Below are 23,991 nucleotides of genomic sequence, written 5' to 3'. Positions count from 1 at the left end.
TTCCTGACTAGACTCAGAATGTACCTGCCCATCCAGCCACCTAGCTTCCTACCTGAGTCTGACAGAGACAAATTTATTCATTAACTTATCCTCATTCTAAGCAGCAATGCTTAGAAATTCAGAAAAAGATAAGAGTTTTTCTATACCTCTGAAAATCTTTCTGACATAAGCCATTTCCCCTCACGATTTATGATAATGCCAAATAAAAGACAAAGCACATAATGTTATAAAATATAATTATAGATCCCAGGAAAAAGTTCAGTTAACAGTTTTGATTCATCAGACAGAATAATAGTCACTTAACATGTCAGCACATCCTGGACTGGTCAAGGGTGAAAATAGGTAATAACCTTAATTAGATTAACTTTAAGTCTAAGTGACCACCATGATCCATTTTCCAGGAATCATAGAGTTTCTTATTAAACTTTGACCCAGTTTCCTTTCAGAAAGTGGTTGGATATTTGTTAAGATTTTAGAGCAGGACATTGTTTTGGAATTGGTTGTTAAAGAAAGGATTTCTCATTCAGGTATTCAGTGATGAGGACTTCAGATTCAAAGACTCTCTCCCAATATTATTTTGTAATATATAAACAAATTCGGAATAGGGGGAGGGGGAGGCTAAGAATGCTTTCCCAGTTGTTATTCATTAATTTGGCTTTTGTATGATTATGTCCTGAATAAGGAATGCTTAATGTTCTGTCTGGAAGAGACTTAAGAAACAATCTAGTCTAAGCCCTTTCATTTTCAAAGATAGGGGACTAAAGTTCAGAGACTGGAAATGATCTATAATAGGTGACCCAAGTTTTCTGATTCTCAGACCAGTGTTCTTTTCAGAGCTGTGAAACCTCCTTTCTAAATTCTCTTCTTACTCTCCATTCTTTTATAAGTTTGTAAATTAACTTTGCTTTAAATTGCCTGCCTGTCTTTGGTTTTATCCAATCAAAAACCCCTTTTCCCTCTTACAGTTTTCCATTGAGTCCTTAAAAATGTGGTTAATTGGGGCAGCTGGGTAGCTCAGTGGATTGAGAGCCAAGCCTAGAGACGGGAGGTCCTAGGTTCAAATCCGGCCTCAGACACTTCCCAGCTGTGTGACCCTGGGCAAGTCACTTGACCCCCATTGCCTACCCTTACCACTCTTCCATTCCACCTATAAGTCAATACACAGAAGTTAAGGGTTTAAAGTAAAAAAAAAATGTGGTTAATTGAGAACATTGTACACAGAGACTGATACACTGTGGTACAATCGAACATAATGGACTTCTCTACTAGCAGCAATGCAAGAATCGAGAGCAAGGCTGAAAGACTTATGAGAAAGAAAACTAGCCACATTCAGAGGAAGAACCGTGGGAGTAGAAACATAGAAGAAAAACAACTGCTTGAACACATGGGCTGATGGGGATATTATTGGGGATGTAGAGACTCAACAATAATTCTAGTCCAACTATCAATAATCTGGAATTAGGTCTGAATCAATGATACACATAAAACCCAGTGGAATTGTGCATTGGCTAAGGGGAGGGGGTAGTGGGGCTTGGGGGAGAAGGAAAGAACATGAAACATGTAACCATGGGGGAAAAATTCAAAAAAATGTGGCTGATCAATTAAATAAATAAACTTAATTTAAAAAAATGTGGGTGTTAATTGACTCTGACCTCCATACAGTTTATGCTTCTATTACTTCATGATAGTAGTACCATAATAGTTTTTTTTATACTCTATATCCACACTCTCCCCCTATAATGTATCTTTCACACTGTTAATAAATTAATTTTTCTTTGATTATGGCATTCCCTTCTTCACTAACTTTGAAGAACTCCCTATTATAATGAAGTTATTGTTTTAAAAAATCCCTTAGTTTTCTATTCTTAGTCATTGAACATACAACACTTACATTATATATACACTAATTATACTTAATGTGTGCAGAGTATAGTTTTTTACTGAGTTTGATACAGAATTTAGATAATAATAATATCACCTGGATTTCATATAGTCCTTTTAAGGTTTGCAACACCTCATTCAAACATCTTAATTTTCTTTATAACAGTTCTGGGAGGTAGATATTATCCTGGATTTACAAAAGAGAAAACTGAGGCAGACAGAGGTTAATGAATTACTAAGGGTCACATAGTCAGTAAGCGTGTGAGGTTGAATCCTTATGCATACTCAGAATTCAACAAACTTCAGTCTGCTAAACCTTTAAGGGAACTATAAAATATTAAAGATCATTTATATGCAGGTGCTACCTCAGTCTTTACACTGTCCACAGTCTCTGTGCCTATAGTATAACTTTTTCCTTTTTATGTTTAACTGGCCAATGAAAACAAACACTTACTTTTAGATATAAGAATTCTTCCTGTTAGGAGATCCTTTGACATTGTCCTTCATTATTGTCCTTGCCAAAGGACCTCACTATCCTCATTTTATCCCTTTGGGGCATATGGGTCGATGCATATATGGATTTAGTTCCTTGATCTGAGTCCTTAAACTACCTAAAGACTAGGAGTGTTTATTGCTTATCTAACTTCATTTAATATACATTCATTAGAAATCCTTTAGGAGGCAGCTGGGTAATTCAGTGGGCTGAGAGCCAGGCCTAGAGAAGGGAGCTCCTGGGTTTACATGTGGTCTCAGACACTTCCTAGCTGTGTGACCCTAGGCAAGCCACTAACCTCCATTGGCTAGCCCTTACTGCTCTTCTACCTTGCAGCCCACACACAGTATTGATTCTAAGACAGAAGGTAAGAGTTAAAAAAAAAAAGAAATCCTTCATACAACCAAAGTGACAAGTCTCCTCATCTCATTCCAACAAAGTTCTCTGTTCTTATGGATCTTACATTCTATCAGAAGTATCAGATACGGATAACTATAATATACAATAATACATAAAAACTCATTATGAAGGTACAAAATGAAATATTACTTGAGACTGAGGTTATAAATCATAAATGTGTAGCAGGTTAAATTCGTGAGTTCTTCTATTAAAGTTCCATAGCCTAGGAGTAGAGAAATCAACTAACAATGAATTAGGGATGAATAACTTTGGTATGAATAGCACAGGCTGAGAATAGCAGATCAATGTGTAAAGACTGATAATAGATGAAATGCTAAAGTGGCTCACTATAGGAGCAATACAATATGTAAACAACTGAAGCCAGAGTGTTAGAGTAGGATAGAAAAAACAGGAAGGACATGGATAGTCATGGTAATAGCTATACACTTGAAAAGGAGGTTTAGTATGAGATTGGAACAGATATAAGGTAGGAGATTGTGCTTAGAGAGAAGAATGAACAAAGTGCAGATCTTGGGATTGGAAGAATCTTAGAAGATCGTCAAGTCTAATGTGTAACCATGTTGGTATATGTCATTTAGTCAATTATCAAGCATTTATTAATAATAGCTAACTGTTCTTCGTAATGCAGTGAGCCAAGACAATTCCAAAGAACTCATGGTGAAAAATGCCATCCATTTTCAGAGAAAGAACTGCTGGAGTCTGAATGAATATGAAAGTCATCCATTCTTTATGGTTTTTTTGTTATTTTTTATATCTTCTTCCACATGATGAATGCAGAAATGTTTTGTACCATAGCACATGTATAACCAATATCAAATTGCTTACCATCTCAGGAAAGGAGAGAATTTGGAACTCAAAATATCAGAAAAGAGATGGCAAAAATTGGTTTTATATGTAATTGTGAAAAATAAAGCATTACTGAAGAAAGATATGAGCTAATATTTGTATGTTTCCTACATGCCAACAACCGTGCATGGTTAAGGCTACATGACGAGTGATGCTGGAGTTGAAGATGCTAAAGAAGTATGCAATCAGACTGTTGGAGAAGCAACTAACACAAATATTGCCATTTATGAGAGTTATGTTGGGAAATGTATTGGAGAAGAATATGAGTTAGGTTTTTAATAGAAGTATCAACAAGTAACATTTATATAATGCTTTAAGTTTTACAAAGGGTCTCATAAGCATTATCTCATTTGAGACACAACAATCTGATGACATGAGGACTTTTATTACTCCCACTTTACAGATGGGGAAACTGAGGCTTTGAAGTTGTGACTTGTCCGAAGGTCACATAACTAGTAAGTATCTGAGGCATAATTCAAACTCACGTTTTCCCGATCTCAAATCCAAAGCCCCAAATACCACATGCTTTGCTGCCTCTGTAGTCACTGAGAAACTGGGAAGATAAAAATTTGAGGATATGGAGAGGGAGTATAAAGGGATGGTAACAGAAAAATAATCTAAAAGTTGTACTAAGGGGAAAGATGTATGGCAGTTCAACCACTTTAGCTGGAGGTGGAGAAGGAACTTCTGTTGGAAAGGTTTGCAGTACTGTAGTATTCTTAGCCATAGTTAGGTTTCAGACAAAGTGAGGCAGGAGAAAGAAGGTCGATTGGAAAATTTGAGGATGTGAGGGAGTTGTGGAGAATTGAAAGGAATAGTGATACTGGTTAGGTGATGGTTGGATGAGGCTCACATCCCATTAGACCAGTGACAGGGAGCTTGGAGCCTGGGGGTGGGGCAAAGGTGAGCAGCAGCCAGAGGGCTGAGACAGCTCAGCCCAGCAATAGTGGAAAGAGGCTAGAACATGGGGACAGAGCCAGCTGGCCATGGGGAGGACTCTGTGTGCCATCTTTGGTACATGTGCCATAAGTTTGTCATCACAGTATCAGACTATTTATTAAGGAAGGTAATTTATACTGGTAGAGGGAATACTATGACAATGAAATTCATCCTTGAGGTAGCATGGAAAGAACATTGAACCTAGTAGTCATAGGGAATGAGTTTAAATCCTGGTTCTGGAATTTACTACTTGTGTGTCCTTAGGTAAATGACTTAATCTTGGCCTCAGTTTCCACAGCTGCAAGAAAAGGAGATTGAACTAGATGTCTTCTAAGTTTCCTTTACAGATATCTCTGTGGCCTTATAATCCCATAATAACACTAAAGTTGCACTGTACACATTACATGTCTAATAAAATATGCTTGGTGGCCCAGTGGATAATGTTGAGTTTGGAATCTAGAAGACTTATCTTCCTGACTTCAAAACTGGCCTGAGACCCTTATTAGCTGTTTTTCCTCTGACTTAACCTTAATCTTACCATGCAGCTAGGTGAGACCATAGATAGAGTGCTAGGCAAGTGACTTAACCTATTTGCCTTGGTTTTCTTATCTGTAAAGTGAGCTGGAGAAGGAAATAGCAAACTACTCAAAACATCAAATGGGATCATGAAGAATTGGGCACAGTTGGACAACAGAAAACATGTGAACAAATAAGATCCTAGTCAACATCCTGCCCTCCTCATCCTTACCATGACCACAGTTAAGAGGCTGTGTCAAGCAATGCAGTCAGGCTAGAGTGATGGAATGGGGTGAGAAAACCATTATTTAGAATCAGAAGACCTAATTCTGATTGCATCCCTTCCTAGCCCAATCTTCCAATTACTACTTGTGTGACCCTGGATAAATAATTTAACCTCTAAAGCTTTAGTTATCTCAAGTGTGAAATGGGGATAATATTTGCATGATCTGTTTTACAGGGTTGCTATTACAAAACTACTTTTCAAACCTTGAAATGTCGAATAAATACAAGTTGTTTTTATTCTTGATCCTTAAATATACTCATTTCTTAAGTCATGGAGGGAAGCAGTGCTATAGATAATTTAGTACAGCATGATTCCTACAGTCTATAATTATATTTGGTTTAAGGGGCACTCAAATAAATATTTGATCAATTGATTTTTAGACTTAAGGTGCTTCTGAAATTCTAGGGATTCATAATACTTCAAACAAAATCTGAACCAAGTCAAATGTAATTGAAAACTTCTGCTTGAGGAAGAGTTAGAAAATTTTCTACCTTCCTCACCCCCACTTCTACTAAATTTCTCTTCTTTTAAAAAGCAATAGGTGGCTTAGAAGATAGAGTTCTGTGCCTAGAATCAGGAAGAATGAGTTCAAATCTTCTCTGAGGTACATGCCAGCTGTGTGACCCTGAACAAATCATTTAACCTCTAAGCCTCATTTTCCTTATCAATAAAATGGAGATAATAGCAACACTATGACAAAGATGTTATGAAGATCAAATTGGCTAGCACATATAAAGTACTTTTCAAAACTTAAAATTCTATATAAATGCCATTACTATTGTTAATCTTCCTAATCCAGATAGTGGGATTGTCTTTCAAATATGTTCACATTTAAGCAGAAAGTACTATTTTGAAGCTTTAATTGCCTCCTTTATGAATGGATATTTGGATTAATAATAAATTAATAATGAAATATTTTAAGCTCTTGGTAGCTGAAAAGAGTCTCTTTCTGAGCTGAAAATTACTTGACAGGTAACAGGCAACAGAATAAGAGAACAAGTCAACAGAGGTCAAAAGACCAAAGTTGTACCCAAATAATCACTTCAAAGTTCAACTTGTTTAATGTGTAAAGATTACCCGTGATTTTGAGAACTGACTATTCATAGATTTTAAAAGAAGGATTTTAGCTTTATGATTTTTAGTTTAAGAGGATAATGGGAGACATCAGGGAATATTGAGCCAAAACTTTCCTTTCTCTATGCCTCTGGTCCAATATTATGTTTACAGGGATAGACTGTAAGGACAAAATGAGGGTTACCATCTTGTCTGAGCATGTGTGCGAGGATGGTTTTGAACACAGGACTGTAGATTCGATATTCTTTTCAATATACCAGTTGCCAAAGTGTGATGTGCCACGCTCTGCATGTCCCCAAGATCCTTTTAGGAGGTATAGAAGGTCAAAACTACTTTCAAAGTGATAAGATATTATTTGCCCTTTCCAAAATCATATGTGCTCGAGGCTGTATTTTCTTCATATTCTTTAGCCAAAACAATATACTGCAACAGATTGAACTCAAAAGCAGATATTAGAATCCAGCTGTCTTCTATTAAGCTAGACAATAAAAAGATTTGCAAAAATTATATAAAACAAAGCCATTTTCTCACTTTTTTGTTAATATTTCATAAAATGTTATTTATTCCAACAGGCAAGAGATTTATTATTTTTTTAAAAAATTAATAACCATTTAAAAGTTTATAATTAAATAAATACCATAAATAATGTGGTTCCCTCTCACTCTACATTTATGATTCTATAAATATATTCCAAATAACCCATGTATCTTTCAAATACATATTTTAAGAAACAAAACATGTAAATATAAGCTCTTATGGTTCCTCAATAATTTTAAGAGTGTAACAGGATATATGAGAATCAAATGTTTTGGAACTGTAATAATATCATGGATCCCATAACTGTTTCAGTTTGTCCATTTTCTCTAATATTTATAGTATATGAAGTTAATGAGTTTGGAACAATAGAATAACATGAGTGTCTAATTAGGGACCAAATAATTACTCCTTCCTTCCATCTTCAGTTTTCAACTAGAATGCTTAATAGACTGAGATGTCACATTATTCATAGTATCACAGATTTAAAACCTAAGGTATCTTATACTCATGATTCATGGGACAAGAGATCTCATGGTCCAACCCCATTATTTTATAGGAAAGGAAGCTGAGAACAAGTGAGGTGGTATTTCTTTCTCATGGTCACACTGATAGTAAGCAGTAGTAAGTGGCAAATTTGACTTCTTTTTTATTTTTCCATACATAGCTTTTTTTTAAGCCCTTATCTTCTGTCTTAGAATGGATATTAAGTATTGGTTCCAAGGTAGAAGAATGATAAGGGCTAGGCAATAGCAGTTAAATTATTTGCTCAGGGCCATATAGCTAGGAAATGTCTGATGTTACATTTGAACCCAGGGCCTCTCATTTCTAGGCCTGACTCTCTATCCAATGAGCCACCTAGGTGCCCCCTACCCCACATATGTATTGTTTAAATCCTTTCTTTCCCTACAGTTGTTTTTTGAAAGTTGAGGTAAAACAAAGCATTTTCACTTTTATATAAAACACTCACTTCTGAGTTTGAAATTATTTGATGTAAGCAAAACAACTCCCTCCTCTCATTTTTCTATGATGATAAGTAAAATAAGCCTGAGGCAAAGGATGGCTTATGGGATTGCAAAGCTTTTTGCCTTGAGGTGATTTCCAGTTCCATTTCATTAAATAGGATATAGTCCTAGTGCTTTAAGGCCAATGATCATTCAAATACACTTCCAATCAATATTGGAAGAAAAGACTAAGTACACACATCAACATTCGGTATGGTGGGCTATAAAAAATAAAACAATTAGAAGAGGGAATAGATACTCTAGATAATTTGAGAATGCTTAGTTGCTCCTAAAAAATAATCGAGTTATTTGACCTGGATTAACAATATCATAGATTTCTCAAATAATGATGTCTTAAAAGGTCTTGCTAGACAGCTGCCCAATGGAACAATTTCCCCTTTAGACACCTGTTATATCAAGTTGTCAAAGGGTTTTAAGGATTCTAACAACTAAACAATTATCTTTTTCATGTCTAGCTTGCTGTTATCTTTAAAGTCTCATTAGAATAACAGGCTAACTAAAATAGGTGCTATTGAATGGGCAAAAGAAGAAAACATTCACTAAAGAGCATGTTCTTAATATCTTTATAGTCTCTTATATATATACATATATGTGTGTGTATATATATATATATATACACACACACACACAAACTTGTATGTATGTATGTAGAGTCATTACTTATTCTGGGTAGGTGCTTTCCCTCCTGTAGAATGCAGGCTCCTTAAGGGCAGGATACTGTTATATTTCCAATGCCAATCATGGTGCTTGGGACATAGTAGGAATTTAATAAATGCTTATGGAATGAATAAAATAATTTTTAAAAATTAAGTACAGAGATAATTTTCCCTAACAGTTCTAAAACAAGTGAATCAGAATAGAGAGTTGGCTTAGGTATAGTCAAAAGAAAACTGTTTCTTTTATTTGATTTGATACACTTGGAACAAGTATGTGGAGGAATTCATTTTAGGGGTAGATTTAGTATCAGAAGACATATATTCAAATCCTGGTTCTGTCACCTTATTATTTCAGTCATCCCTTGCTATATCACAATTCACTTATTGTGGCTTCACTGTGTCACAGGTATTTTTTTTAAAAATCTGTATCACAGAGTTTTTGCTATATCATGGGATTTGGGGGATGAATACCATACTGTAAATGATAGAAATGCAGTACACCACTACTGCTCACACAAGTTTGCCAAGATGAGATTGTATACAGCACATTATTGGCTGATGGAATGAAAGATGACCAACCACAGCACTATGTTCTGTATGCTGGGTGCAGATTCCTTCAGTGACTGTAGCATTGGCCTGTTTGCTCTCCTGCACTGTGCCCATATGTTCAATATCTCTCCTTGTCCACTTCACATCAAAGTTTGATCACTGTATGTAGTGTTGCTCTGCAGTGTTGTGTTTTTGTGAAGTTTTCAAAAAAGTCTGAATTTATTTCAAGCCCTATGCCACCCAAATGCTTTGCACCTTTTAAGGCTTCTGGCAATGAATCCACGTGCCATATTATGTAGGGCTAAGAGTGTAGAAAGTGTTTAGGAGCATATAAAGTATTTATAAAAGTGTGGGAAAGGTTAATAAGAGTGTGGAAAAGGTTTATAGAAGAGAGGGGAGAGTTTATAAAGCCTTAATATATATATATATATATATATATATATATATATATAAAACAAAGTGAACATAACACTGCTACTTCATGGATTTACACCTATCACTGTGGTCTCTGGAATATTAATTCCCATGATAGGTGAAGGATCACTATATTTGAATGACCCTATCAAAGTGATTTTACATATGTGATTCTCAATTTTGTCATATACAAACTAAGGAGATTTGACTAGATTGTCACTAGGGCTATGTGCAGATGTAAGAGTACACCATGGCATATTTTCTAGCTCTTGGGATTTTGATAATCAATCAATAATCTAGAGAAGGCAGTGGGTTACAAAGTAAAAGACACTTGTTTTGGAGTCTGAGGATCCAGATTGAGATTATGCGTCTACCACTCAGTAAAATGTACACTAGTAAGTAATTTATATTCTCTGGAGTTCAGTTCAATAATCATAATAATAGATAATGATAATAGATAATAATAATAATAGTATTTTAAGTTTTGCAAAGTGCTTTACAGCTATTACTGTCTCCTTTGATTTATAAAATGAATAGGATGGAATGCAAATATAATGGAATAAAAAAAAATGGAGAGGACCTCTTGAGGTCATTTCCTGCTCTAGTTTTACAATCTAGAATTCCATAAATGTGTTCTAAATAAGTCATGCATCTTTCAAATACAGATTTTTAAGAAATTTCTCTGTAAATAATGAAGAGACAAAAGCAGAGTGTAATTTCTCAAATGAGCAATGGATGTTTTCTTCTAACCATCTAAGGAACCTGAATGTAAACAGAACAATTAGAAATATTTAATTGTAATTTTAGATATTAATAAATGGAAAAATCCATCTGAAAGGACTTTGTATATGTATAATTAACATTATAGACATGCATAGGAATATATAAAATACATGCATATATGTGCAGAACTATGTACATTTTATATATACATATATCTTTATATGTATATATGCACACAAATATACTGAGGTTCCTTATAAAATAGAAAGGCTGTAAACTGAAAAGACAGTCCAATGAAAGCTATAGAGTCATCTTAGGGAGATCCTACAGAGCAGGATGTTCCTCTTCTTAATAGAAAAGGTGTCATGGGGATACACAGCTCTGGCGAGAATACGCAGTGCACACGGAGGGACCATTTGTTTGGAAATAGCTGTAAATATATTCATCTGAGTAAAACAATCATCTGTGTCTATTCATGCATGCTATCTGCTCTCACTGCTGTCATTCCTGTCGATCTGAAGTTGAGAGGTAATGGCCCCATGATTCAAGGAAACTGCTGAAGTGTGTACTCAGGCTTCAGTTTGAGAGATGGGTTCATTTATCATCATAATAAGCTATTACCATTGATAGGTCACAACTCATTGAAGAGACAGTCAGTCTAATTGGCTCAGTTCCGTTAGCTTGCGATGTGCCTCAAGGAGATAAGCACTGCTTTGCAGGTAATATTCAATCAGCCAACAAACTACTTGTTTAATAATTCATCACATTTCAAATTGGGATCCTATCATACAGCTCCCCCTTCAAGGCACTAAATGCCTTTAACCCTTTGTAAGCCTAGGATCATTGAGTGAAACTGAACTCAAGAAAGAAGTTCATTATGAGGAACTTTGCTCTTCAAGAACATCAGAATGTTCCCAGCTACTCAGGGAAATCTTATTAAATTCAGTCTCTCCATTTTCATTTCCTTCCCAGGGAAAGACAACTTCCTAGAGTTATCTGGAAAGACTAAAACTAGTAGGATGACTTAAGAAGTGTCAGTCAGATCCTAGGATGTAGGATTGATCAGAAACTAGATTTTCACTGTTATCAGGAACTATTTATCATTCATGTATGTGACTGAATATGTAAAAAGTACAATTTTGCAAGAATATATAAGAAAAAAGTATGTAGTTGTGAACATTATATTTATCTCAAAAAAATCTACAATATACCTTTTTTGGAGGCAAGGAGAACTCCAGGTATTAGATTTCATCAGTGTGGGTAGTTTCAGCTATGGAAACTTCCTCCTTCAAATGAAGTTCATCAATTCATCTGTAACTTTAAGTACTACCGAGTCCCCGAAGCGCTAATGGTATAAATGACTTGCCATATTGGTAACAGAGCTAAAACATACCAGAGGCAAGACTAGAACTTTTTTTTTTTTTGGCTTCAAAGCTACCATGTAACCCTATTATTTAGTGTACCATGACTAAGAGCAAAATAAAGTACTCTCCTAGATACAGTTTCATATTTTAGTTATTTGATGATATTACAATGCACACACAGAAAATCTGCCATGTGAGATTTGACTGATATATGAAACTTCTGGTGAGGAAATTCCCTCCCTCTACAAAGATTATCTCCCACTCTGCAAATTGTAACTTTAGAGAACTGCTTGGGGTCAAGGAGAGGTTCCCAACCAGTATGTGTCAAAGGCAGGTATTAAAACCAATTTTTCTAACTCTGGGATCAACTTTTTATTCATTATACCTGACTGCCTCTCAAAAAAAATGATCTCCCTTTTAATCTCCAGGTGGTATTTGGATGCTTGAATTAGTATGACTGTTATCTAACAAATCAACGTACTCCCTTCTCTAGGAATTGTTTTTAATGATCATATAATTATGAGTATAATTATTTATAAATGGTAGCTAAAATATCACTTGAAGATCTAATCAATGATAATTTATTAACTATTTACTATGTGCCATAGAATATGCCAGGTACTAAGAAATAAAAGGACAAAAAAATGAAACAATATCTGTCCCCAGGAGTTTTACATTCCCTCACAAATGAAATGGACTTAAGTTGAACAGCATGGGAAGCAGGAATGATTTTGAATATGTGTCATTGGAGGAGGATTCATATAGATCATAGATAAATATGAGTCTTTGAGTCATATATATCAAACTGTTTGATTCGGTCAGAGAAACTAGGTTAGAATCTTAGCTCTGATTCTACCAAGTGGTCTTAATTAAGCAAATCACTTGCATCTCTGAGTCACATTTTCCTAATCTATGAAGTTAGGAGATTGGACCAAATGTTCTCTGCCTAACTCAGGTCTATATCTATGAACCCATGATTTCAAGATATCCCCTTTCTGGGTCTCAGATATCTCATCTGTAAAATGAAAGAAAATTGGGGCTAGATGATCTTTTAGTTTCCATAAACATCTAAGCCTAGGATTCTATGGTCTTGTGATTTCCTGACTTTGACTGTCCTCATTTTCCTCATTTCCCAATAGGTCAGTTCAGTGATTGAGGGGAAAACGTAGCATAGGGCTATATCTCATATCTGTTTGGTGGCATTTGTAGTGACTGTGGGGTATGATTAGATATTACTATAGAAACTATTCCCAACTTCAAAAAACTTTAATTTCAGTAATTTTCCCATAGAGGTATTATCATACTGCATGGGTACTATTCTGCATATATTTTCCCAAATATTGCTAATAATTCATAAGACCTTTTAAATGTGTATGTGTATATTAATATATGTATATAATGACTATGACATTATCAACAATTAAAAAAAATTTAGTTTAGGTTTCTCTTATACCTCTGGGCTGTTTCCTAGTTGAATGTTGCTTATGGAATGCAAAATATTATTTTTTTTGGATAATGCATATTTTAAATTTTATCCAGATTATATGTAAATATAACTTTAATAATAATTTTCTCATATTTTGTCATCCATGCTCTCTATCTTCCTCCCACCCTCCTCTCCTTCCCAGCATATCAAGTAACATGAAATAGATTGTACTTGTGCGATAATTTAATATATAATTACATGTTTGACAAGTAGTGAAAAAAAGATACCTATTTCTTATACTAGAGAAAAATTCATTAAGGAAATAAAGTGAAGAAGAGTATGCTTCAGTCTGTATTCAGACTCTAGCAGTTCCTTCTATGGTGGTGGGTAGGCTTTTTCATCATAGAATGCAAAGTACTGTAAAGATTTTCCTAAATAGAATCTAATTAAGAATGTATTCTTCTTGGAATTGCCTGAATTATACTTAATGCATCTAAATTAAAACAGCATTTGTGGACTGTTCTTATCATTGTTCTGTCCCATTAACAACAATATGGGTTGAGTTTCATAGACTGCAATACTATCCAGATGGAGTACCTAAAAATCTTTGATTTCAACATCTGTTCGTTATTTGAACTTTAATGATAATTAAAGAAACTGGCTACTATTATAATTAATATTGCCATTTATATAATACTAACTTATGAGCTTATGACTTGTTTGAATGAAAAGTTGTATGGAAACGAGGTCTTTTCGTAAATTAATTTAGTAGAGTTCTACATGCCAGATTTTATAAACCAGATGATTGGTAATAAAATGAAAGTTAAAGGAAAAGAAAACATCTAATGAGAAAAAATCAAAAGATTTACTGTGAATGATAAAAGAACTGATTTCCATTACTAAGAAATATTCACCTTATGACAGAAGATCTATTTCCTATTCATAATATTGAACATTCTTAAGCAATATCTTTATAGAACTTGCACAATCAAGAGTTCTACTCAATTTCTAGAGAATGGACAGTTTAAGGAAGCACTAGAATTCTACTTTCTCCTTCCCCTGAATTGAACACACCTCAATTATTGACTTATTTATTTAAAATTCTGATGAAAAAAATGATCAGCAGAAAATAAACAGTGGAATATTAGGAAAATTAAGATTGGTAACCTTTTTCATGTTTCCTCTGAAAGTTTTCATTGTGGTAGTATGGCTATTGTTGATAGCTTCCAATATTTGGATTTTACTAATTTTAATAAATGCCACTAAAGTAATTTTAATACATATGATGATTGTTTGAAAATCATAGCTATTTGATGTCTGTCCTGAAATTTCTTGTAGAAAAACTCAAGATTCAGAATTTACTAGTATTATCCTAAGAATGTACTATGTTAACTCTTTAACAAAATCCATGACTAGCATATATCACATAGAATTATTCTTTTAAGAACTGCTATAATTTTGGCTGTAATTTGGAAAAGTGTCACTACCCATTGTCCCATTGATTTTATAAGTTTGTTTCCAAGGTAACTAGACCATAAACTGTCCTGCTGGAATGTTTTTTCCAGCCAAATGGAGAGCACGAATAACATATTTTGGCATATGATTGTTTCTGATTTTTAGACCCACTGCAGTGCTTTACAAATAACTTTTCTCTTTTTGGAATGAGCAATAAGCATATGTGAATGCAGCACTAAAATGTTTATATTATTCAAAATGAATTTTACCATCTATATATTGTATTCCTTTTTTGGCCCTTTTCTTCCTTCAAATATTGCCTTCATGGAATGGAAACTTTTCATATTCACAGAATATACTTATGTGCGTAAATTCAGGAAAAAAGAGAAGGGTATTAGAAAATATTTGAGTGAAGAACAGTGGAGTCAAAAACAGAAGAAATTTTGCTATTCTACTATACTACAGAACAGCTAGACAAAAGGATGAAAGAGAAGAGTAGTTCTAGAAATGGCTGATAAGCTGCTCACTGTATTCCCCAATGCTTAGAATGTTCTCCCTTCTCATCTTTGCTTCTGGCTTCTTTGGCTTTCCCTAAGTGCCAGCTAAAATCTCATCTTAAGAAAACTTTCCCAACCTCTTTTATGCTAATGCCTTCCCTCAGGTGGATATTTCCTATTTATCCTGAATATGGCTTATTTATACATGAATTTTTGCTCATTGTCTCTTTCAATAGAGTTCAAACTCTTGGAAGGTAGGGACTGTGTTTTGTTGCTCTTTGTATTCTCAGTATTTAGCACAGTGCCCCTAACACATACTAAGTACTTAGTAATTCCTGACCAGTCTTGGCCCATTAGTACAGCTTTTTGATATGAGATTTCTATTATTCAAATATCTGCTAGAATTCTCTTTTAAAAGCAAAACTTATTTAATAATGATTTCTTACCTCAAATGATAGACAAACTAAGAAAGAGATGTTTTATTCTGATTTAGATATTATAAGAGTTAAACGGTAGGAGTTTGGCAAAAGTGAGGAGAGCACTTTAATAAAACATTTAGTTTAATTTGAGAAGAAGTACAGATAGAAAATGTAAAAGAAGAAAAAGAGATTAATCTTATACCCTATAAATCCACCTAAGCTAAGTCTCACTAATAAATAATTCCTAATAACTACCTAAAATTTCCTAATACTATCTCTAACTGTTTTGTCAGAACAGGTTCTTTTGCCTGGCACACCAGGTCTAATCTACTTACACTAATAAATCAACAGCCACCACCCATTACCTCCTTAAATAAGGTTTTATCCTCCAACCATCAGTAGTAAACTCCCAGTATGCCCCTTGCCTCAGAGATAGACTTCCTCATCTCAAGAGATCCAGAGGTAAAAGCCCTGTCAAATGCCAGTAGCAAAGGCTGAGACAGACCTCCTGCTTTCTAGAGATCCAAAGGCAAAAAGCCCTAACTTCCAACTGTTCCTTTTTTACATCTCCCCTGTACTGGAATCTTCATATCTGACTCACTGGCACCTGTCAATTTTGTTCTACTTAGAAATCCTGTGCTCTTGCCTCTTAAAGAGACAGAGGGAGAGATTAAGAAAATTCTTTTAACAATATTTACCTAAAGGAAAACTGACTGCTGGGGAGGAAATTATGATAAATTTAGGTATTTGTTGGGAAGTGTACATTTCCTCTTAGAGTTAGTGATAGAGAAGATGAGGAAAGCCAAGTAATGTCTGACATGCCAACTAAATTTTGGGGCAGCAATTATAAAGGACTTAGATAAAAGGTAGGCAGGATTGCAGGGCCTTAAATGTGGCAGGGGAACAAGGGATTTAGAAAGCAGTCAAGAAAGAAATTCTAAAGGGACCTCAAAAATCAAGATAAAGTTATTTAATGCCTGCACTGAGAGTGGAAGCAAAGGAAGACAATAGTAGATAAATAAAACATCTTGATATGGTTCAGTATTAAGTATTAATGGTTATCACCATTTTCTTAGTGGTGGCAGCTCTATTTGGAAGGACTCTGAAGTTTCAAGAGGGGAGCAGATAATGCAAACTAGCTAAAAAAACCAGAATTTTGATATTTGGGGGAAAATATTAAGTATTCAACTTTGAAAAATCAGGATTCAAATAAAATAAACATGATTTAATTAGTACTAAAATATTTAAGCTCATAATGAACTCTGGTGTAGAAATTAGAGCAATAAAAAGTTATTTTATTTTAATTTTTTAAAAATTTTACTTTCTGTCTTAGCATCAACCTTAAGACAGAAGTACAAGGTAAAGGCAAATAAAGTGGTTTGCCCAGGGTCACACGGCTAGGAAATATCTGAAGCCACATTTAAACTGAGGTCCTCTTGACTCCTGGCCTGGTGCCCTATCCACTGTGGCACCTATTTGCCCTGATTAAAAAAATTTAAAACAATATTTAGGAAAAGAAAAGGACCAAAGAAAGAATACATAGTATGGTTGGGATAAATGCAACAGGTAACAGTAAGCAAGCTAGAAGAGTTGTTCAATTATTAACTTTGTTTCTGTTTTCTTGGCCAAGGGAATTATATTTGGACTGAAAAACAAACAAACATGGCAGACTGAGAGTTGATATATAAGACAAGTAAAGAAATAGTAAGAGAGGGCCTGTGCTGTATCTAGCTTCAGTTGGTTTATGAGAGCTGAATGTTAAATTTTCAGTCTGAGCGTTTATATCTTGGAAGTCTGCAAATGGTACACAGCTGGGGTTCATACATTATTCTGTTAATTTCTAGACAAAAAATGATAGAGAACATGTTAATAATGCAAATTAAACTTAAAAGTATATCCTGATTTTTTAAAGAGACAGTTGTTAAACATTTATCTGCATGCCTCTGCCCTACTTGGCCTAGACAAATTAATTTGGACCATATAAATAATGCTTGAGTATTGAAAAACAGTATAGGAATGCAATGGGATTCCTAGCCATAACCTGAAAAGAAATTTCCAATCTGTGATCTCCTGTGTGGTTAAAATTATCACAGCTGTTCATGAGGTCTCTCCAAACATAAATGTGGGGATACAATGAAATACATAGATATGTGGGTCAACTGCACTTTTTCAGAGAGAAAGGATAAAGGTCAGTATAAAGGAAAGAGTTTAGTTTACAAAATGAGAGCAAATTGTTTTTCCCAATAGAACACAAGCTGCATTAGGATAGCCCCCCCCCCCATTTAAAAAAAAATCTTTTTCAGTCTTTGAATCCATAACATTTATCACAATGCTTGGCACATAATCATCACTTAATAAATATTTGTTCAATGATAGATCGATAATGCTGCATATTCATGGACATAATAGCAAGAAGCTTTCTAATTTGTTCAGTCGTTAACAGCAGTTCTTGTTGATATTTTATGAGATTGTTTTAGTTTAATACAGTGTAAAGACTCTTCCAATTGAGATAGTCCATTTTGGGGATCACCAAAAAGAAAACCAAAAACAGAGCTTCCTTCCCATCAAAATATTGTTTATTTGATTTGAATCCTGATTTTTTGGAGTTGAAATTTAATAAAATAGGTTAGGCATACTTGACTTTGAAAAACAAGTTTGAAACACGAGACACAAATATTTAATGGAAAACAGCTCTAGGCTTTGATTCAGAAGCTTGGTTTTAGGTTAAGGTACTCAGTTTTAGTTATCCGCACTAATAGGGAAAGTAATTTAATTCTCATCATTTCAGTTTTCTCATCTATAAAATGGGAATATGGCATTTTATTTTAGTATTACAAGATATAAAGACAAACCGTATAATCCACTGACCCTCATCTGGAGTTTATTGATAAGATATAAACAGATCCTGTGTCAAGAGTAAGGGGAAGCATATACCCATATACTTCATTTATACCTATGGTCTCCAAATGGGTTATGGTTCCAAAATATAGTTTCTTTCCTAAGGTCCAGGCCATCATCACCAAGTGCTTATTGAACATTTCAAATTTGATGTCTCATAAGCATTTTTATTTAATAGCTCTAAAATGGAACTTAATTACTTTTCCCTACATTTCATTCTTCTTTTGAATATCCTGGTAATTATTAAATATTTATCAACAAACTGGAATCAGGGATGAAAATGAAAACTTGCAGTTATATCAGATATATATCTCTGATATTGTCAGAAAGCTTTCAATAACATCACTAAAGGAGAGAATGAATAAAGGATGCAAATCCTACCTAAAGAAGGTCATGTCAAATATTAAAATAAACAATTCAAGAATGGAGATTTTCTAATTCATTCGTTCGCTGCTTTATTTAAGTGTCTACTATGTTTCAAGGCCAATCTGGCACAGAAAGCTTTCCTGTTAATCCTGAGACACTGCAATCAAGATTTATTTGGCAATTATAAATATATTCATATCCATAAACTCAAATTACATAGAGATTTTTAAAAACAGGATATAAGTTCCTGATGTTCAAAAGGCCACTAATAATTTGTTTTCATAAATAATTAAAGGAATAATTTTCATAATCTCTTAATAGAAATAGAAATGCTCACCTTTAAGATACAGTTAAGAACATAATTAAAATACCATATCAACATTTGGTATTGATATTGTTATTAACAATAACAGAATATAAATTAATTTATGTTAAAAATTTATGGTTAGGTAAATGATTGTATAGAATAATCTAGAAACCAGAGACTATAACCTAACCTGAACCACCTCACTTTTCTCCAGTATTGTTTACTGTTAGTCAATTCTTAGGGCTGACAGACTCAGCAGTGTCCCATTTGACAGAATTTTTATCATATGAAGGAAACAATTGGACATAGGTGTTAAAGAGGATGATAGAAACCATATGGCAATCATCGTTATAACAGAGTATGCCCAGCATGGCCACCTTATGTTGAAGGTAACCTTGCAATCAAAGTCTTGAAACATGTTTGAAAACAGGGGTAGGCAAATATTTAAAGAAGGTTGATAGTCTTCATAGTTACATTCCTTTTAATCAAAAGAATGACAAAACAATTTCAACAGAAAGAAAGAGTAGGAGTGTGATTGCAAATCCACCAACTAAAAGGCAGGTCTGATTTGCCGATACAGTTCCCTCTCTGAGCAGATGTCACAGTCATCCTTTCCTCCATATATTAGCACTCTCTGTACCATGCTGGCAGCTGTTTCAGTTAGAACACTAACAGTCATTGCTGAGGGGAAACTGCCTTCATCTAGCCTCAACTACTAAGGAAGTGCCTTTATTGAATTTACAAACAAGGACCCACACTATTCCATTTCCTTGGCAAGACACTAAATCATCCAAGCTAAGCATGCCATCATGACTATAATTTATTTGATGTGACATGACAGTTAAGATGTACTGCAGTAATTTGCAAATGCTTGCAGTATTATTGTAGTATCAAAAATTTATATGGTTCAGTTATTAAGGCAAATTGTTTCATTCATACAGAGCTGCCTGACAGTAAGCCACTAACGGCCTCCACGTTATGTTTAAAAAGGTCTTCCATATTCAAACAATTTGTACACCCTCATACCAATGTTTTGTTCACTGCATGAAAACTGGAGCATAGATGAGCCTGGGTTTTTGATGTGAAAATTATTTGTGTCAGAATATGAACTGGCTATTTGTGAGTGGTAACTAGAAGCAGGTCATCCAGGACAAAGGAAGTTATCTTTGGTAACTTAAATCCATGAACAGGATATACAAATTCCTTGGATGTGATCCTGCCAAATGTCTCACATGCTCATTTTCCTTCTGTTGGATTGATTTTCAGCCAATAGAAAGAAGCAGATATGCTTAAAGAAGCAATATGAGAAAATATTGCCAAGCATGTTTCTATTATAAGCTACATTCAAATATATTTTGCCATCATCCAAAAACTAAACTCTATGAAACCCATTAGAATCTGACCTAAATATGGGACCTCCATGTTATGGTCATTATTTTCACTTAAGTCATATACACATCTCTACCCTTGTTAAAACCAGTGGATGTGTGTGTGTGTGTGTGTGTGTGTGTGTTTAATTAATAAAAAAAAAGGGTGAAGTGATTTCCCAATGTCAAATGCACTTCAAATAATGTTTTAATTAGGTTTCATGACATTGACTAAATGTTTACTAAATATGCCTGGTATCTTTTGAACACGCATTGACACTACTTTTTGTAAGACATTCAGAGGTTGTTTTAAAAAGGGAAATATTACTCTGCATTATGACATTAGTCAATACACTAAAATAGCTATTTCCCATTCAATGAGCAGCAAGTAATGATTTCTGTGTGTTTTTTTATTGTTTCATACTCAATATCAGAGGAATGTATGGATTTCAAAATAGAGATACTTTTAAATAGAATTTGATTTTGGCTTTATCAATTAATATTTCTCTAAAAGCAATGTTATATCAATTTTGTTGAAAACTAAACTCAATGCACACTCAATTCATTATGGAGTTTTCTCTAACGTGGGTTCTGGAGTAGGCAGGTTACAGAATTCAGATTTACAATTACCTGGGAAGATATGAATGGATGTATTAATGAAAAAGTATTTAAGTCTCCCCATGTATTAAGCAGTGTGGTAAGCATTGAAGATATAAACACAAAAAAGAAGACAGTCCTTGTCTTCAAGAAGCTTACGTTTTAATAGGGGGACAGGAGACACACAGTAGAACAGTGACCACAGAGGAAATACTTTGATTTGGAAATTTATAGAAACAATGAATGGAGCAATAAGTGAGTAAATTAACATATTTTCTAGGAGCAGTGGCAGTAATGATTTGATTATGATTCCAGGAATGAAGAAGGCAGGGTAGATGCACAGTTGGAGTTAGCCTAGATATATTGGGCATGTAAGGCACTTACCATTTAGTACAAACCCAAAGGCAGGAAATTCAAAAGTTGGAAGGGTTATCTTCCAGACTTGGTCCTTACTAAGTTTTATAAAGCAAGCAACTGTTTGCAATCTTCAAAATGAATGGACCAAATTGTTTTTTTCAAGGCATCAAGGCATTCTTGGAAAAACAAACGAATGCACACATATATACACCAAAGCCCCCATCTATGGAGTAGCACACTCCAAAAATAGCATGAGTTTCTGAGCCTGTTACATTTATTTATCTATGTATGTTTTTATATTTGTGGGAGTGTATGTGTATTTAGTTCTATTTTTTTGGTCAAAGTCTTAGCCATGGGTTATTTACCCAAGTCAAACCTTACAACAGAGAGTTCACCAGATGAGACTTCTAATTAAGATTTCTATAAAGTAAAACAAGTAATTTTTTTTCATTTTCTTAGCAAAACTAAAATCATGAAGTAAATATCTAATGAGTATTCTGTATCACTGTACATCTTATATTCTTCAAAATCAGTTAAAGGCAGTCAGTTTTTTTCCCCAATATTCATTCAGGGAAAAAAGGGAGAGCAACACTGAGATGGCCATAATGGGAAGGAGACATTCATACGGTGAATGGGCAAGATGGATTGCCCCCTCATTATTTCCAACTCAACAGGTAGGCTAGTGGTCTGGGCATGCAATAAAGTAAAGATTTTAATCCAAGGCCCAAAGTTGCTCAGGATTCTAACTTATATAGAGTTTTAGGCAAAGAGCTAGTTTGGTACTAATAGGAGACTTCTCCATCATCTGTGGGACAAGGCAGTGGAAGGTAGTCTAGAAGAGTGAAATCAGAATATTTTCTGAATTAGCTAATAAACAATGAAAGCAGGTACTAAAGAAACTTATCTCTAACTCTGTTACAGCAAGTGACTGGGGTACCCAGGGTAGAAGTAATGCCTGGTTTTAGGTTTCTAAGTCAGTTTAACCTTAGTATACAAGCATCCTGAGAAGTTGGGGACGTATTAGTCAAAATGCATTCCACAGATTCACAATTCCCAGTGATTATCATCAATTATTTTATGGAATCATTCATTAAGTCATTCATTCATTCAAATATATTTTCTTATTGCCAACTTCATGTAGGCCATAGGCATTGTAAAATCAAGTCATCCTACTTGTACTTTGTTATTAGTTGCCTAGATAAATATCACTGTATTTCTAAATCAATATTATTCAACAAATCATAATTTCAGCCTTTGATGAATCTGTAGGTTCTCTCTCCTTTTATGGCAATTACCTTTCATCCAGTGGAATTCTTGATCATGCCCTTTTGTAAATCCTCCCTAAGCAATCTGACTCAAACATTAGTAGCCTTCCTCTTAGTCTTTAATTTCATGAATATTTGAGGTAATCGACTAACTCTCATTCTTTTTCCATAACAGAATAATTTCCTTTTCCAACCAGATAAGTCATGGATACTAACATAACTAATAGTAAAAAACATAACAATGCATATATTTTAATAAGAACATATATGTAATACACATTTATTAATATTTAATTTATATAGTATTTAACATATATTATAAATTGAATGGACCTTCATATAAGAAATCTATATATTTCATCATATAAGAAATTTATATGTATATATGAATTATAAGAAAAAGAAGTTCATTAATCAAATATGTCAAAACAAAACAGAACTTACTTTATTGCCTAAATATGATCCAGGTGCACTCCAGTAATAGATTTGTGATAGTTTTCTTCTTGCATCTTTGCTCTTGATGCTAAGTTGCTGGGACTGATCAGTGTCATGATGAGGTGCAACTCTCAGGAGACCAGATACATCAGTAACATACCAGTCATTCATGTCATTTATCTTAAAAATAATGCAGAAATAACATTAAATTAAATGATGTAGTTTATAGAGCATTTGGTTTGGAGAAAGAAAGACCAAACTTCGAATCCTGCCTCAGACCCTAGTTGTGTGACCCTAGGCAAAACATTTATTCTCCCTTGGCCTCATTCTCCTCTTCAATAAAATGAGAGGGGTAGAATTGATGACTTATAAGGTCTCTTCTGTCTCTCTCTTTTTTTAAACCCTTACCTTCTGTCTTAGTATCAATACTATGTATTGGTTTCAAGGCAGAAGAACAGTAAGGGCTAGGCAATGGCGGTTAAGTGACTTGCCCAAGGTCACACAGCTAGAAAGTGCCTGAGGTCATATTTGAACCCAGGACCTCCCATCTCTAGTCCTGGCTCTCAATCAACTGAGCCACCCAGCTGCCCCCTTCTTCTGTCTCTCTTAAAGCTATGATTCTTTGAGCCTTGATCTAGAGATGGATATCCACCAAATTTTCAGTCTGTAGTTGCCTTTGGAATAAAGTTTTGAGAAACCATAAAGATACATTTCAGAAAATGAGAAAGTTAACAAAATAGTAGTTTACTTATTTGAGAATTTGAGAATCAGTTTCCTAATCTCAGAGTAAAGTCCCAACCAGAAACAATGCCTGTCTTATAGGAATCTAAATACTTAGGTAGTCTTCTTTGGCACTGAAGTTTTAGGTTATCCTATTCTCAT

At 34.3% G+C, this 23,991-nt stretch overlaps 1 protein-coding gene across 1 annotated transcript in view; it reads right to left on the bottom strand.

Moving 5' to 3' along the window:
* LAMA2 (laminin subunit alpha 2) overlaps nucleotides 1-23,991 on the bottom strand; it is a 625,852-nt gene that overhangs the window by 393,735 nt on the left and 208,126 nt on the right. The window contains 1 exon segment of the mRNA XM_044676961.1: nucleotides 23,119-23,289. Within this exon segment, the coding sequence (XP_044532896.1) occupies nucleotides 23,119-23,289 (171 nt within the window).

This window comes from Gracilinanus agilis, chromosome 4 (genome assembly GCF_016433145.1).
Source record: "Gracilinanus agilis isolate LMUSP501 chromosome 4, AgileGrace, whole genome shotgun sequence".
NCBI lineage: Eukaryota > Metazoa > Chordata > Mammalia > Didelphimorphia > Didelphidae > Gracilinanus > Gracilinanus agilis.
The sequence above is the reverse complement of the archived record's forward strand: the minus strand, read 5'-3'. Positions and strand labels throughout refer to the sequence as shown.